Source organism: Drosophila miranda, chromosome 3 (genome assembly GCF_003369915.1).
Source record: "Drosophila miranda strain MSH22 chromosome 3, D.miranda_PacBio2.1, whole genome shotgun sequence".
Lineage (NCBI taxonomy): Eukaryota > Metazoa > Arthropoda > Insecta > Diptera > Drosophilidae > Drosophila > Drosophila miranda.
The window spans coordinates 11,539,152-11,556,346 of record NC_046676.1 but is presented as its reverse complement, the minus strand read 5'-3'; the positions used below and the strand labels follow the sequence as shown (position 1 = coordinate 11,556,346).

The window sequence follows — 17,195 nt, the reverse complement described above, 5'->3', positions numbered from 1 at the left end:
ATATATATGTTTTGGAGGGTCGGAAATTTGTTCTTTCTGCTGAAAATCACTCTAGCCGATGGAAAAGTGCATACAAGAGAAGAGCACAAGGAAATCATGGAGGTATCGCTACATTGAAAAATTTCTGGGTATTTGTGTGTGTGTATCTTCGAGTGTAAGTGCATTTCGTTATGAGCTTAGCAATCTTATAAATGTTTGCGTATTTGTTTGGCCCCCATCCTTGTCAACGTCGTCGTCATCGTCGACGTTGGCTATTTACTTGATGTGACCTCTGCTGCAGTGCTCTGGTGCTGCTCCTCTCATCGCCTGAACCTTTCAGCTAAGCAAGTGCATATGCATCCGTATCTGTATCTGTGAGAGCCGCTATGTGTATATCCGTGTGTTTGCGGATGGGGCAGAGAGGTTAAGACTGCGCTCACAGCACATAAATATCTAAAGGATTCTTGAGTAACTTCTCTAATGGATTTGGGTTAAAAATACACACAGCGTCGTGCTGTTTCTTCTGCTGCTGCTGTGGCAAGGGCATGTGTAAGGCAAACACTGCCACACACTCACACACACAAGAAGTACTTATATGTGTGTGTGAGAGCTTGCTTAAGAATTTTCAAATTAGTTTAATTTTAATTTAAATTAGTAAGCGAATGGGAAGACGCGCACTTGACAGTTGTTACACGAATGAAATGTCAATTGCAACAGGCTGCGGCAGGCTGCGGCAGTGTGTGGAAAAATTCCACCATTGACACAGTGAAACTTCTCTAGAGTAGAGGATGATTACAGCGAAAGTTTGCCACACAAAACTTTTCTCATTTGTCTCTTCGATTATTGGATAAAAGTTAAGGTTCAAGCTTAAATTCTTGGTTAAAGTTTGAAGAAATGTTGAATATTTTATGGAAAAGTATCTGCTGCTTTCCGCTCTTCCAAGCTCTTATAACCGCTGTAATTACAGCGGAAATTTTGGCTCATCTTTCGGTAGCGAGTAGCCCCTTGGGCCATTCTCAGCCTCAGCAACATCAAAAAGCAAAAACCAAATTGAAATTGTAACGATAATTATTTAAGCCTCTGTATACGCTGTACCTTTTGGCGCATGCCACTCTGGGGCACTCCCCACCTTGGCCATGGAATTCCCTTGGCTCTCATACATTCTGCAGGACAATGCGGCATATTAAAGGATTTTAAGCAGAATTTATATGTACAGTACGGAGAGGAGAGCATCTCCATTAACTAGTATAAGTATACGTATTGCTATATGTACTATATATACGATATGCATGCCATAAAGCTGTCCTGTATTACGTCGAAAGTAATAAGCGGGCTCGACAGACAGAGGGACGGCCGGAAGGGCGACGACCAGCTTATTGTTTACGACGTGCTTAGTGGCAAACTCGGCTTTGATAATGAAACGTTGTTGGCAGGGCACACGCGCGGGCAGTTAAAGGCAATTGCGACAAATGCCAGAAACAGACAACGGCCCCAGCCCCAGCCCCGGCCCCAGCACCAGCAGATGGCGTCTTCCTGTAATTTTGGCCAGAAAGTTAGTTGCATACACATACTAGTGTGTGTGTATGTCCCAACAAGGAAATGGGATGGCTGTGGCTGTGCCACTGACGGGCGGGGGTTGTGGCGTGTGTGTTATGTGAGACAAGACAGGCGCACGTGATGTGATTAGGACAAAGCCGCAACAACAGCAAACGAAGGAGAGGCGCAAACACAGAAAAAAACTTTCGAGCTTAGATTTTAATTTTTGCCAGCGATAAAACGCAAGCCAATGACCCAATTTGGGCAAACTAGGCGTATGCTTAATGGTGCTCTCCTTGTACGCAATGCTGATTATGCAAATTGGGGGCCAAAAGAAAATTCAATTTTGGACTGCTTGAAAAAGAGGCAAACAAACACCCAACTGTATGCTCCTTGAAACTTCAATTGTTGGCCAAGCTCCCCAGCTTCCTCTTCTTCAGATCCGATTAGTGTTGCTGGTCGTTGTCTTCGGTCTGTTCCTGGTCCGCAACACTTCAATTAGCACCAAAATGCAGCAGCTGTCGATGCTCTTCCACCTATCTAGATCTTCCACCGCAACCAGAAATCAATAATTCAGCAAAATGCTGCATCGAGCAGGTTAGGAATCATCTCTGAGCCCATGATTGCCTCTCCGTTCGAAGAGCGACCAGCAGGAAATTTGCGGACAGTGCTTCGGCTTTAGTTTTAGTTTTATTATTGAGTTTAGTTTTAGTCTGGCTCTTCACTTTGCCCCTGTTATTTTACTATATTTTCCATCAAACTTTCGGCTGTTTTTGCGTCTGGAGTTGGTTTTTCGGCCTACCGCAAATAGTTGTCCATCTTTACGGCCTTGGTCTTCGTTTCTTCATTGTTTTGACAGTCTTCCCAGTCTCTCCCTTCCTGCTCTTATTCTATAAAATATTTCGCCCCTCAGCCATGTTTTGCAAGTCAAATTAAGCCAAAAACCGCTTCGAGTTGCAATTTCCGACACAGCATTCATGCCACATGCCTCAAGGATATGACCAAACAGCAATAACTGTAAATGCAACTATAATTAAAACTTTTCACAAGCCAAAGAGATAGAGAGAGAGAGATGGAGCCCATCTGCCTTGGTACTTCCTTCCTGGCGCACTGTTTCCTTGAATGCTGCCAATGGGGGCACCAATGGATCCCAAAGGATTTGCCTGAATGAATTCCATTGGCGTTAATCGCATTTGTTGGCCGCGCATCGCTAAGCCACTTGTGGTATTTGTTAATTGATGAAAATGCACATCCAACACTTGAGACCGCTGACCCTGTTGACCCTTTCCGTGGCTCCCCAACCAACACCCTTCAAGGGGAGACTGTTCCCTCTCAGTACGGTCTGCTCCTCGCACTCCGCTCTCCACCTAAATGAAAAGTTAAATTAATTTCTGTCGACAGCAGAACACCAGAGAGAGAGCGCAGCAGAAAACTTTCAAATGAATTACATATTCTAAGCACGCGGTTCTTTGTTTGAAGGAGGGGTTCTGTGGCGGCTTGTGGGGCGAGTGGGACACTAGAAGGCGTGGAAAGTATTTGCTTTTCATTGTTGTTGCTCTCCCGCATAATTGTATTTGCTTTTGGGCAACCATTTCGTTGGGATGCCCCTTTTTGCGGATGCCCTCTGGCCGAGGGGCATGATGATTTTCAGCAGATTATTGTTCAGAAATGCAGAATAGCATAAATTACGAATTATTATTATGGAATTATTAACAAAACTTGTTTGTTACTGAACGGAATCACAAACAAATTAGAAAGTTGAATGTGTCTTCAGATATTGTAGCTCATATCATGCATCTATTGAATCATTTCACCTGAAAAAGGGGTACCACAGCTTCGGTTTAAAACGCTAGCCTTTCTTTGTGCGTGTTTTTGTGTTATCGTTGGGTGAAAAGTTTATTTTTGACTCTTTCCTCGTTTTTTTGTATTGTTTTTCAACTGTTAAATTGTTAAAAAATTACAAATAAATTGAATGAACATCGTCGTTGGCTCTTGAGCGAAAAGGGATTCTCTGCGGAAGGCCAACAATTACATTGAATTGACTTTTCAATTTCGTTTTGTGGCAACTTTTTTAAAGTGTTTCGATTGGGGGGGACAGACGAAAAAGCGAATGAGAAAGGGAGAGAGACATATGGAAAAAGAAAAGGAGAAAAGGAGTCTGTTGGGCGGATGAGAAATCGCCTCAAAATTTTTGGTGGCATATTTGCTTTGACTTCTTGTAGAGATGCTACTACGACTACTGGTCCTGTTTTGACCGTTGTTTCTACAGTTCTCTGTCGACATTGTGCATTAAGCTCTAAAACGAAACCTATTTGGGTCAAACACACATACATAGGAGCAGCTCGGGCTCTGGCTCTGGCTCTGGCCGAGGTCCTGTGCATTAATGGCCCTTGCAGGAGGGGAGAGAGTTACCAGAGACCTAAAGCAAAAAGCTTACGGACCGTATAATAAGAGACAAGCGGACGGAGGACCTGAAAATAAATGCCTCTCCCATGAGCAGGACATGAGCTCGGAAGCCTGGAAAGGCTGTACGAATGGGAATGTAATAGTAAGAGCCTCAAGACCTGCAGTCAGAATGCTCTGGCACAAAGGATATCAAATTTAAGTGCACACACACAGCCATCAGAGGGGGTCAACAGAGGGCAGAGGTTTTCCTTAAGAGTTATCAATCAGTGGAAGTGGGAGACACTCGATAAAAAGATGAACTTTCAGGGAAAACCCCCAACAAGCGTGGGTCCCGTTTGAAAGTATCTCAGGACTTGTTTGGAGCCACCCCCGCGGCGGTCTTTCTGTGCGTATGTCGGTGACCTAATCGTATTGAATTTAATGTTAAGAAATTTCTGCTACATCTTCAGCTGCTCCATTGAATTGGTTACTTCTTTTCAAATTCCTTTGTGCGAAGATCATCAAAATACTTGCACTTTTTTTATTGTTCAATTTGCAGACAGACATACAGACAGATACAATAAAAACTTACTTAATTTGATGATTTTCCATCTCATACTCATTTTCATTTGATAATTTTGCTCAAAGCGAACTTTAACCCAGGGGTTATGGGGTCAGCTGGAGCCGACCCTCCTTGTATCTGCCTCTCGAGTTGGTAACTCGGTTTGTGGACATAACAGCTTGACGCTGGGGCCACTGCTATGGAAATGTGCAAATAATGTCACACATTTCCCAGGGACACCGTCTCTAGGCGCTCATTCGCATTGGGTGAACATCCAGCTTAGGACCACGTACTCCTACCCTTCGCTGAGGCCTGTCATGACACAAATTCTACTGATTGGCAGCCGAAATGCGATTAGGTTGAAGTCCAAGCCAAGTCCGTTTTCCACTTCCACTTTAAGCCTGGCTTTCTACGTGATCAAAATTTTCCTTTTTTTTCGTTTGGTGGTTTTTGGTCCAAATAGCACTTATCGCATTGTTAAAAAGCAAATTTTGCCGCAGACCAAAAAACCACGCGAAAACATATAGAAAAAAGAGCAAAAGCGAAAGAGAAAGCAGCAAAGCACAAAATTGTAATCCTCTTAGTTGGCCTGTCGCCCTGCCTCTGATGCTGCCAGCTGGCTAAAAACTTAATTTTCTGCAGCACCATCGCTGTAATTAAACACATAAATTCTGTGCAAATTGCTCGCTTCACAAAAATAACCTTGCCCACAGGCTCAGAGGCTCGGCTCAGAACACAAGAAATTAAGGCCGAAGTTTTGATACTTTTTTTAATTCATCCATTGATGATTGAGTTTTAATAATTATTATGAACTCAAAGAGTCAAAAATTAGCGGCCATATTTGTGTATAAATCTTACAAATGTATATCCGAGTACATTCCTATCTTATAGAGTCTTAGCTTCTTAGTTTTAGTCGTAAAAAAGAATTATTTTGGCAAAGAAAAGGTCAGACATTAAAGAGACTTTTGTAATGGCTCCTTGCAGTCCTCGTCTGCGTCTGCGGTCACTGGGCGACAGTTAATCCCCAGACATATGTAGGGGGAACCGAATTATCGCTGGCTGTTGACCAAAAATCCGACTGGAACTGGTAGCTGCAGGCTTAGCCAACCGACGAAAGAGACAGGAGAGAGCCACAGATCTGTGGCTGGAAAAATAATAGGTTTATGCCACCCAAAATGGCAGAGGGCACAAGTGATTGATATGCACGACATGTCCTGCCAAAATACACACTCTCTCACACTCACACTGACACTCATGGCTCATGGCTCATGGCTCATGGCTCATGGCTCATGGCTTTAAGTGCTTAATGTTTGATGTCTGCCTGTCTGTCCGTCTTTCTGTCTTTCTGTCTGTATGCTCGTGCGTGTCCGAGTGACACCCAACACTTTAATTTGCATTGACGAACGAATGGGAGAGAAAGTTAGACAAGCTTTAATTAAAATATTATTTTAGTAAAATTGGGGTATAAGTATAACTGCCACAGTTAATGGATTCGCATATCATATGCATTAAAGGATTTTCCAACATTGCTTTAAAGCAAATTACACTCGACTCAGATCCAAGCTTCTGATATCGAGATATAATATGGCACTAATTAAGACATAAATATACATGTACACATGTATGCAGATTAGATTCGGTCTGTTAGAGCACTTACAATACGCTGAATAGCTCTAACAATGGAGCACATCATTGGGGGTTCCCTCCGCTTAAGCACTCAGCCTCTGACGCACGGCATTCAACATCTACGTACAACGTAATTTACATATGCACTTGCCAGTGGGGGATGGGGATGGGGAGTTGCTTATCTGGTCATTCCCTATGTCCTTTATAGCACCAATCCACAAATACACAAGAAAGCGACAGAGGGACAGAGGTTTAAAGCGAAAGGAGATAAAGGGAAGAGCTCAATGGCCTGCAAATGTGCAAAGGGCGAAACGCTTGCTTTATTTTTTTAATGCTGCACTTTCGTTGATAAGTCAAGCACTTGAGCAGCAGGAGCATAGAATCCACTATCCCCACACTCCTTGCTGCTCCTGCGTTTGGTTGGTTGTCCCCTTTGGTTGACACCTGGCTAGATGCCAACTGATGCTAGCGCACTGCCACAGCCACAGCCACAGCCACAGCCACTCCACCTGCATTTGTAATTGCATTACAGTGTTGCCACACTGCCGACCATCCCAGCCACATGCCACGGTGCAACCCATTCCTATTCGTATTCCTATTCCCATTGCCGACAAAGAAAATCCCCATTTCCAAAGGCGATTCAGAGTGTGCAAACTTTAAGTGGTCCTTTGTGCGGCACGCACTGACTGCTGCTGCTGCTTCCAAAGTTGGGCCGCGCTTCGTGGCAGCCGGGCAACAATGTGTGTTCATACGCAATGTAGTTGCCTCATCCGCTCGGCTCTCGACAACGTAACTAACAATTAAAACCCAGCAGTAAGCCAACAGCCACAACATTGTGGCATGTTGAAGAGCATGCAACTATTTTTGCATTCCTTGTCTTTCCCCCCAAAATTTGTGCATCCAAAGAACGGATGAAAAGGATACATTCTATGGAGGAGGCAATCATTCCCACGCGGTATTCTCTCCATTTCACTGACTGCTGGTAAGGGGTGAGCCAATACTTCCATTGTAATCGCCAATCAATTCGTCTCGGCTCACTTCATCTATTGTATAGAAAAGATACTCATATTCCTGGACATTCTGCCATCCCCAGGCCATTGTCTAATGCTTGGCTCTAAGCCATAGATTGCTTTTATAATTGAAAATGCTCAAATTACAGATTGCATTCAAATTGTCGGACAGGGCGAGAAAGAGAGGGAAGGGCATCGTCTCTCTAGTTGGTGTCTGGTGCAGAAGGAAGTGTTCTTAAAGGTAAGGAAGGCTTAATGGAGAAGGAAATAACTGAGAGATGGTGTATACATTGGAGAAAGAGAACAGGGAAAACATACTGCTATCAAAATAGTTGGAGAATAGTACGAGAAGCAGATGAAGCCCTCCCCAAGACGACAATTATTGAAGGGCTCTGGCATATAAATTCTAATTAAAATCTGCGTGCCAGGTGCCAGGTAAATAAAACTAATTATATATGCCCAATTTTCGCCTGCTGCAAGTGCAAGGACAGACTTTAAAATTGTCAGAGACAACAGCCAGAGAACAGAAAATTTCTCCTGCGTCTGCTGCTCCACCGTATTCAAGTGAACTCTGTTGGCAAATGGAAAAAGTTTCGGCAGGACTCAACTATGTCTGGCGCTGAAGTCTTTTTATTTCGGGTTTGAGTTTGGGCTAAAAGCAAAAATCCAGCAAAAATAGAAACGAAAGAAAAACCAAAGGCGAAACTTTAGCAAAAACTTTGACCGGCAGTCGAAAAAGGGGGGAAGAATCAGCGGCAGGAAGGGGGTGGGGAGGGCCCCCATGGAGTGCGGTGGCAGATGACAGTTGGGTGGGAAATCAATGATGCAGCAGCCATAAGACCTTCTAAGCTCAATTATTGCAGGACAAAGGACAAAAGCGAAACAAATACAGCGAGACAAAGAGAAAAGAGAGAGAAACAGAGAGAGAGAGAGAGTGAGAGAAAGAGAGAGAAAAAGAGAGAAAAAGAGGGAGAGGAACACAAGGAGAGACAAAAGCCTGGGCTATTGCGGATGACTATATTGTATGGCAATTTCCAGTTTAACGTCCCACACAAGGCATTTCAAATGGAATAAAATCAAACGGCAGCACACGCACACGCACACGAAATAATAAAATTTAATATGAAAAACGTTTTTTCGGGCCATATACTAGTGGATAGATAGATATGTAGATCAATTCGATTTGATTCCACATTGATCAATATGCCCGCAAAAGTAGGCAACGAATATTTGAGGGAAATTCAATTTTCAAAGCTTTTTGCGAGGACGGCATCAAAGAGGGTTGGGAAATGGATTGAAATAAATGACAATTCGCACACAGATACACATCCATGCATACACTTACACTGGAGATTTATTCACTTGTTCCGCATTTTATGCTGTATTTTTGGGTGTAAGTCAAATTTAATTTACTGCCATTCCCCCCAACCCCTCCTAGTCCTTGGAAAACTTTGATCAAAGCTCTGCTGAAAATTGCCTTTGTCAACACACACACACATACCCACAAAGAAATATACATACATAAATGTATGTGGGTGGAGAGACAGCAGGAGCAATGTACTAAAAATTGTTTAAAAACATTGGTGGTGTGTGTGGCGCGGGTAGGAAAATATGGCAAAAGTTGTGAACAACTTTTTTGTATGCTCAGTTTTTTGGGGTTTTGTTTTCTCTATCTATGGAACTCTATCTACATTTTGCACCGTCTCTTTCTCAGTCTCTCCATCTCAGCCACTGTCTCTCTCCTGCTCTCCAGACAAGCGTTAAAGCGTTAGGAGTCGTTAAAGCCAAGTCTTCTCTGCCCTTCTGTCTGCGATAAATGTCAATTACATCTCTGGCCAATAAACAGCACAACTTTTACACCAATTTTCTATTGTTGCTGTACTAAATCCCATTAAATGCATTGCGCATACGCCCTGTAGAGAGATATTGGTCAAAGAGAGAGAGAGAGTCGTATGGCTGACAAATTGAAGGCACATTCCTCTCATGTCGGAGCAAATACAATGTGACACAACATACACAATCGACGAAAATAAATCTACGCTCTGATTCATCTGCACCGCAGTCCTGCAGAGCCCGCAGAGTCCTGTGTCCCGCAGTCCGTGTCTGTGCCGTGTCCGTAACGAGGGCAAAAGTGGTCCCAAATACGGATTTATGCCCCGCTCAATGATAAATTGAATTTCACTCAAAATTAACTGTAAGCCAACGCAAAGAACGTGCCACAGCCACAGCGGCAAGAAAAATGTTGGCAGCATATGCGGCCTATAAAATGTGACAAGAAAACTAACGAACGAACGAGGGAAGGACTCCGAGCACGGGTCTCTTTGCGGCTTTGACTTTGGCTAAAACAACACATACACACCACATACACTGACATTCCGAATGAAATTAGGGTAAGACCCAGAGAGATAGAGAGAGAGACCGCCACTTGGCCTGACAATTGCCTAAGCATATTTGTCATTTGATTGATTTATTTGGCCGGGACAATAAAAGAGAGCAACAGCAGCAGCAGAAGGAAACTGCCATTAAGGGCTGCCATGATTGTTGGCTTGGATTTGTTGGTAATTTTCCTCTGTCCTTCCTCTGTCAAATCAAATCTTCATCGCCCCTCATTAGGGTCGAGATTTCCATAATTTAGTAGCAGAAGCCACAGGCACAGCCACAAGCGGAAGCCCAACACATAAAAATGCAAATTAAAGTAAATGCACTTCTTTGACTACGACTTTTTCTGCGGGAAAAGTGTTTTCGCTCGAGTTTTGGCCTCTTTGATTTCTAGATGAGATGCACTACGAGTAAACTCTTCTACCAGGCATGCAAGCAGGCTTTAGTGGATTTTGGGGTCACAACAGGTCACTTTTGGTGTGGATTTGGTGGTGGTTTTTGGGTGGAGGTGTTGGTGGTGGATCTATTTAAGCTGTGATTCAGGTGCTTGCTTGTCCTACTCCATAATTGATCAACTGGAACTGTGAGTGGGGGGGAGGGGAGGAGTCGAAAAAAACTGTTACCAATGGCCACCGGGCAAAGCCGTGGCACCCACCTGTGGAGTATCGCGGCGTGGAGGCGGCGGCATCGCTGCTGGCAATACACCCGCCATAGGAGAAGTGGTGGCTGCTGGTGCCGGTACCAGATACTACGGCTATTTCCTCCAGCTCATGGCCGGGCGAGGTGCCAGCGGATACCAGACGGGTGGATGATGTTGCCGAATTGCCCTGCGAGTTCTTGCGTCCACGTAGCGAGAGCACCAGCCTTTTGGCTGTGGACATGCCCTCCAGATTGTTGTTTAGGATGCGGATGCTTGCCACTAGCCACTCCTCTTCTCACTCTTTCACTCTTCAAAGGATGCTTCTGTTTTCTGGCTGCTGGCTGCTCCTTTTAGCTGCGTCTGCAATGCAAAAATGGAAATGGAAGATGGTAAATGGAAATGAGAAACTTTTTCAATATTCTCCTAGCAGCAAGCGAACGTCTTCCTTCGCTATTTATTTCGTTAATAATTTAGGAGGGAAAGCTTCAAAGGATATGATAATTTCTGCTCCGAACGAAAAACAACAGCAGTAGACACAGAGAGGGAGCACAGGGAACATCAGGGAATTTTCATTTTCATGGCTTGCCAGTTTCGAGGCCCTGCCTGCCCTGCCCCTCGAAATAGGAGAGAAGCAGTCCTTAAATTATGCAAATGCCTGCAATCAAAACTTAAGCAATGCCACAAAAAGGAAAAGAGAACATCGCACAAAATCATTGCGACGTGGAAAATATGAATTCCGGAGAGCCATACATTAGCATATGAAGAGGCAAAGAGTGAGACAACAATGATACTGCATTAAACATTGAAACGATAAACATTTTTGAGAAGTATATACTTTTAAAGGGGGGAAAACATATCTGAAACTTAAAAGTTTCCCAATAATATTTTCAAACAAATTTAAACCAAATATATTAAATGAATATTTTACATGAAAATCGATTAAAAGATGATTAAATATTCTATTGGAAGGATCTAGAATACTTATTGTCATATTGTAAAAAACTTGAAGTGTGTGGGAATACCCTTGCTGAGTATTTTGTGTGTGCAACGGTCAAAATATACATTCCCATTGCTGACAAATCCACCGCTTTCCACAATTTTCCAAAATTAGCTTACCGTCAGTACACCCTTTAGCCAATATGTACATGTAAATCGTCTTAAAAAATATCTGCGAGTACTTAAATTTAAGCTAATGAGAATAATTCAGAAATATTCCAGAGCAAATAGCAATGAAAGCTCTCTCCGTGCTCTCTGACTCATCCTTTTTTCTGTATTTTTTGTCGTCAGGGTCTTAGGGCTAAAGCCGCTTAGTGGAAAAAGAAACAAGCAAACAGCAAATGAAACATACGAGCAGATACCCACACACAAACTCGCACAGGGACACGGGCATACAGGCAAAGCCCAGAAAAAACTGTCTATCTTTCAGAGCCAAGAAGACGAGACTGGAGAAACGAGTCCCTACTCCCGTAACCGCTTGCCTTATCATTTTAATATTTAATAACCATTTCGCAGAAAAGAGCGGGATGCTGCGGAAAAGGGAGCACGCCAGAAGGAAAGTGTGGAAAACCCGAATGAACTGGGTTAGGGGGGTGGGGGTGGAACTCCACAACTCGCAACCAGGGGACTTTTGAGATATTCAGTTGAGTGTAAACTTGATAAGTTGTTGCTCTGGCAAATGTACAATATATTGTACGAGGGGTACAAAAAACGAGGAATCCATGGTCTGTGCTTCAATGGCAAGCAAAAGAATACATATGATTCTATTTTTTAATATTTACATACGAGAATTATGCCACTTGAAATGCCAGATGCCGATGTCTGGCTCTCCTTCATTGGCTCTTTAAACTCTTTAGTGGATGGCTTTTCCCCTCCGCCCCGTTATATCCACAAGCAGCTGCAGCTTTCGGCTTTCCGTTTGGATACGTGACGAATAACAAATTTGTGGGATTTTGCGCAGTTTTGATTGAATGTTTCCCTCCAGCTGGCTGCCTCGGCAAATCGCACGAGATCCAAATACAAATATGATTTATGAGCCGCAGAATGAAAACGAGGGGGAAGGGTAGGAGTCCCCACTGCAGATGTTGCACAATCACACACACACACAGACACACACACAAAATGTAGAGAGGAGAAGGCTTAAGAACTTGCTGTCTGATGTATTACACATCCGTTTCCAGGTCCATTCTCATGATTATGCAAAACCGATTCAAAATTATTAGGGATACACTCTGCCAGGAGGATAGACCATACCCTGTGGGTTCTGCTGTCATCTCACCAGCTCTTTGGCAAAGCCCAAAAGGCAATCAAGTGTTGCCAAAACCTACGCAAACATGAAAATTACCAAAAAAAAAAAAAAAAAAAAAAAAAAAAAAAAAAAAAAAAAATCACCCCCCCAGAGGGGGAGAGAGAAAGCAAACTCCAAAAAAGTCGATTTTTCTGAGAGTTTGTGGATGAGGGGTTGAGGGGATGTGCAGCTTGGCATGTGGATTCTGGGCAATTGTTTGCATTGTGCAAGTGTCAACAGCATTTGCAATTCCGTTGCAAATTTTACCACCTTTTTGTGCTTTGAACCTCCTTTATTGCATTTCCATTTCTCCCCATCTCTCCCGCTCTCTCTCTCTTTCTATCGTTTCATACTTTTTCTCGTTTGCTGTGAAAATATGGTAATTCTTTTGGCATCCAACAGTTTGGGAAGCACACCTTCATTTTGTATTATTTCGACTCGCTCGCAATTTGTATCCGCAACGAAAGTGCTAGCCAATATTTTGACTATCGCATCGTCCTTTAATATTTATATGTAAATTCATTATTACTAGTATTATCATACATATCATGTTTAAATTTCTCTATTCGTTTGCATTTAATTGCCTTGCTGGGAAGAACTTTCTGATGGGTCTTTCTGATGATATCTAATTAATACAATCCTTTTTGATATAATCCCAGAGCACTGGGCACTGTACATCCCCGTACCCATTTTTCCAGCTCACATTGCAAGACAGATAGCGCTGCGTGCATAAAAAATTAACTGCCATCAATCCCGCGCTTCCAAACATTCGCCCAGAGCCGGACGACAGGAGAAGAAGATCCCAGATGGAGCACAGCCCAAGAGATGGGACAGCGAAGAGCCAGCAACAAAAAGGCGGCTAATTAGAGGCAATAGTCGCGAACGGACAGCGCATTAGACGAAATCCAATATGGCAAAAACCAGAGTCTGCTCCACGAAAATAGGGACCATCTCTGTAGCAGCAGATACTCTATCTGATTAACCCACGTGCACATTTATCACAGGAATGTGACACACTCGAGCAGCAGCAGCAGCTGCAGCATCGTCACGAGGGAAGGAAATAGGGAAGAGCAGCTCGGATTCCATAGAATTCAAACGTTGACCACAAGGGAGGTCCCTAATTAGAGTACTTCTATGGAATCGCGTACTCGGAGTACTCGTACAAAAGGCCTTTCTCTGAATTTCGACCAAATTAGAGACCCATACGCAGTGCTAATTTATAGGGAGAATGCTTTCGCTTCATTTGATACAAAGCTCTAAATACATTCACCGAATGGAGATAATTATCATGCATCTTCGTTGCATATTTGAAATCAGCCAACAGATACATGTATCTCGCATTTCAATGCAGAGGTAAGTACCCGTAGATACAAATTAAGAGGATTCAAATTACCAACAAGAAAACAGATATTTAACGTAACGAGCTCCACAATTAGTTCACGTATTTGATAGTTAACATAAATAATGTTTGCCAATATCTATACAAAATGTTGTTTACCTCCCGATTTCATCTATTTCAGCCATCCTCAGTCCCATATTTCCCCATATTTTCCACGCAAATGCATGCCATTGTATGTACCACTGCATTTCCAATTTCCATTGCCCTAGCCTTGTGGTTTGTTTCGTTACTATTAATTCAATAAAATCTTATATCAATTGCAGTATTTCCCCAATATAATTTTATCTATTGCAATTATCAGAGGTTTATGCAGATATCTAAAAGTGCATATCCCGGCCCGTGGCCCTGTCACACACAAAACCATTGTATAATTGAGCAATTTAATACGAGATTTAGCCAATCGATTTGCGAATTGGCAAAATATTATTATTGTCATGGAGAGGGCAAGGGGGTATATCGAGTTCATGCAAGACGCACTTTATTCTTACAGAAAATCTATGATCTATGAAGCTCTAATTGTTTGCCAAAAATGGTATCTTTTTCCATTTCGCTGCAATGAAAACTTCATCTGGCAGTAAATACATATATTTTCCTATCACTTTTCCAGAGTATTGGGTATCATATAGTCGAAATATGGATTCTCGCCCAATCTCCCTCTCTCACTCTCTGAGTTTCTGTTGCACGACTGGCCGCACAAATATTTAATTGTAGTAAAACTTTTGGGTTTTCCGTTAATTCTATTACAACAACATTTTTTCTGCCAAAATAAACACAGACACAATTGCGTGGCACTGTGGATCCATGGAATGGCGCACTCTCTCTCCATTTCTCTGGCTTTTGCTCGCTCTGGTTGTGTTTTCCCTTCAACATTGCGCACGAACTGCAATTTATAACTGCATATACGTGAGCATCCCTCATCCCTTATACCTTCCTGTTTCCCCTATCCAGCAGCCATTCGCTCGCCCTTTTCAGACCCTGTGGCATATAAACATTTTGTTAGCTGCGCTTTGGCTGTGTTCCTCGATGCAAGGTGCCCGCTCACATCCGTGAGACACTGCTCTGCATCTAGCATTCAGGCGTGCTCGAGTACGAGGTGCCTGCCCCTCCCCCGCCTGCTGCTGTTGCTACAGTTTTTTCCGAATCGCCAGAGCGCGAACAAACAAAAAGGTCGCGGCGGCTGCAGCGTCCGCACCAGCCAAACAACAGGGAAAAACAAAATGAAAATGAAAAACAACTTGCAGCAAAGAATTACAACAAAATGGGAAAAGAACGGCAGCACGTGTGTGTGTGTGTGTGTGTGTGTGTGTGTGTGTGTGTGCCCCATTCAGCGGCAGTTTGCTGTTGCAGCAAACTCAGGTCCTCCAGAGTTGTGTGGTCCTGCAACAAATTTGCTGGCACAGCAGGCGAAAATATGTGCCAACACAGCAGCATTCTCCAGGAGTGGAGTGTGGCAAGGATATGGATATGGTGGAAGGATATTTCACTTTATTGGCAAAGTCGAAGATGGAGTGCACTTTCCACACACGCGACCTCGCGGCCGGGGGAAACTTATGGCTTTGGCGAAATTCCTACTTTCCAGCAGCTCATCCCGTTTAAGTCTCGGAATTTCCCTGGGAAATGGAAACTAAAACTGTGTGAGGCAATGTCTTGTATATAGCCTATAACCCTATTGGCCGCTAAGAATTTTGGATGCAATTCTCCCCCTCCGTTGGCCATAATTAATCTTCGTCTTCGTCTTTGAGTGACATGGATCGTTTTCCCACATCCCGCAGGCTGAGACTTAATTAGGCTCCCATTTGGCTTGGTTCCGAGCAGCAGCATCAGGTACAGTGTTGCATATATGTATGCACCATTCGCTGTGGAAATATTTGCATTCCGTCTATCCCTCCCACAGACGCGATGGCCTAGAAGGGACTGTCATAAGCAGAGGCTGGTCCAAGGACCTCCGTGAATTGCTCATCTTAATTGGATTTTAAATTAACTGTTAAAGCATTTAGCGTTGTTTGGACAGTAGGGAAAGGGACGAGTGGGAGGAACCGCAAGAACAGGTGATAAGGTGGCCGTGTTCCTTGGATAACCACAGGCCACAAGACCACATACACGACACCCAACCCGCAGGTCATTTGTAGCGCACAAATTAAATGCCATTTTCAGATTCCAAGCTATATCTTGTATGGTTTTAATCTAATGGCAATGGCCCAATAATGTTTGGCTTTCAACGAGGCCTCAAACAAATAAGAGATTCGGCAAAATGATTTTCACATAAATCCAACACAGTGGACGGGCCCCCGCTTCCAAAAATTCAATTAGATGGATATATCTCCATCTGTACGTCTGGACGAACCCCTGGTACGAGGGGAGAGGGGGCATATCCATCATTCTCTCTCTCTCCAAATGTTGACGTTGAAAATTTCCTCTATCTGCCCTACCATCTCTCTGTCTCTCTGTCTCTCTCTCTCTCTCTCTCTCTCTGTCGAAACATGCGTGTCAAAACAATTGTCATTCATTTTACTCAGGGCTCTGTCTGTGGAAATTGAGTTCCATATCCCCTTCCTCCGTCCACAGGCACTTCTATAGCCATGCAATTATGCCCCCAATGACATGTGTTAACAGTCAAACCCCAACCCAGCACCCCCTTCTCTTGCCTATTCGGTTCCATCTCCGCCACGTTCAACATTTCCGCCAGCCATTTTTGCCCATTTCCTGCAGCCTTTCAACTTGAAATCCATATGGGAAAACGGAAGATGTGGGAAGAGTGAAGATAGATGATAGTATATACGATAGATCCTTGGGCTGAGGTTAGTTCCTCTGCTATCTTCTATCAACGTCTTGATTACGGCTGTCATATTATTTTCACACTTGAAATGCTGCTCGCATTTCAGCGCCACAAATCGATCCGACGCGCGGTCGTTATAAACGTTGGCCATTATATGACACTTGGCTGTCACTCTTTACATGGCCAAAGAAGTCCTTGGCCAGCATGTCCTGGTCCTCTCCTGAGTGTGTGTGTGTGTGTGTGTGTGTGTGTGCGTATATCCTAGCATTCTTTCAGCTGTCAGACCATGGAACATCCGCCTCCTCTTGGAACTCTTCTCAGAACACTTACACTTGGCGGTGGAGCGGTGGCGCGGTTGTGCAGGGCCGTAACTGATGCTTTTTCCACAATTTGTATGGAATTTCGTGTAGATAGAAGGCGTAGCAGCGGCATTCGTTAGATATTTTCGCCTCAGGCACAGTTCTATTGCTCGTTCTGGTAAGTGCTTGAAGACATGATCAATCTTAAAACTCAACTAACCAACGTTCTACCCCGATGCACTTTGTCATCGTGGCCAGATCCTCACTCAAACAGAACGTAACTGGATCTAGAAACGCCACCAAGCAATTGGTGTAATTAA

At 43.6% G+C, this 17,195-nt stretch overlaps 1 protein-coding gene across 9 annotated transcripts in view; it reads right to left on the bottom strand.

The window, feature by feature from the left end:
* LOC108160643 (cyclic nucleotide-gated channel rod photoreceptor subunit alpha) overlaps positions 1–17,195 on the bottom strand; it is a 60,130-nt gene that overhangs the window by 24,443 nt on the left and 18,492 nt on the right. For 8 of the 9 annotated variants that reach the window (XM_033391090.1, XM_033391089.1, XM_033391092.1 and 5 more), the window contains one exon: positions 10,133–10,477. The exons of the other annotated variant lie outside the window; for it this stretch is intronic. In XM_033391090.1, coding sequence (XP_033246981.1) covers positions 10,133–10,358 — 226 coding nt within the window. In that variant the 5' untranslated portion in view covers positions 10,359–10,477. The remainder of the gene's footprint in view (positions 1–10,132; positions 10,478–17,195) is intronic. 9 annotated transcript variants of the gene reach the window in all.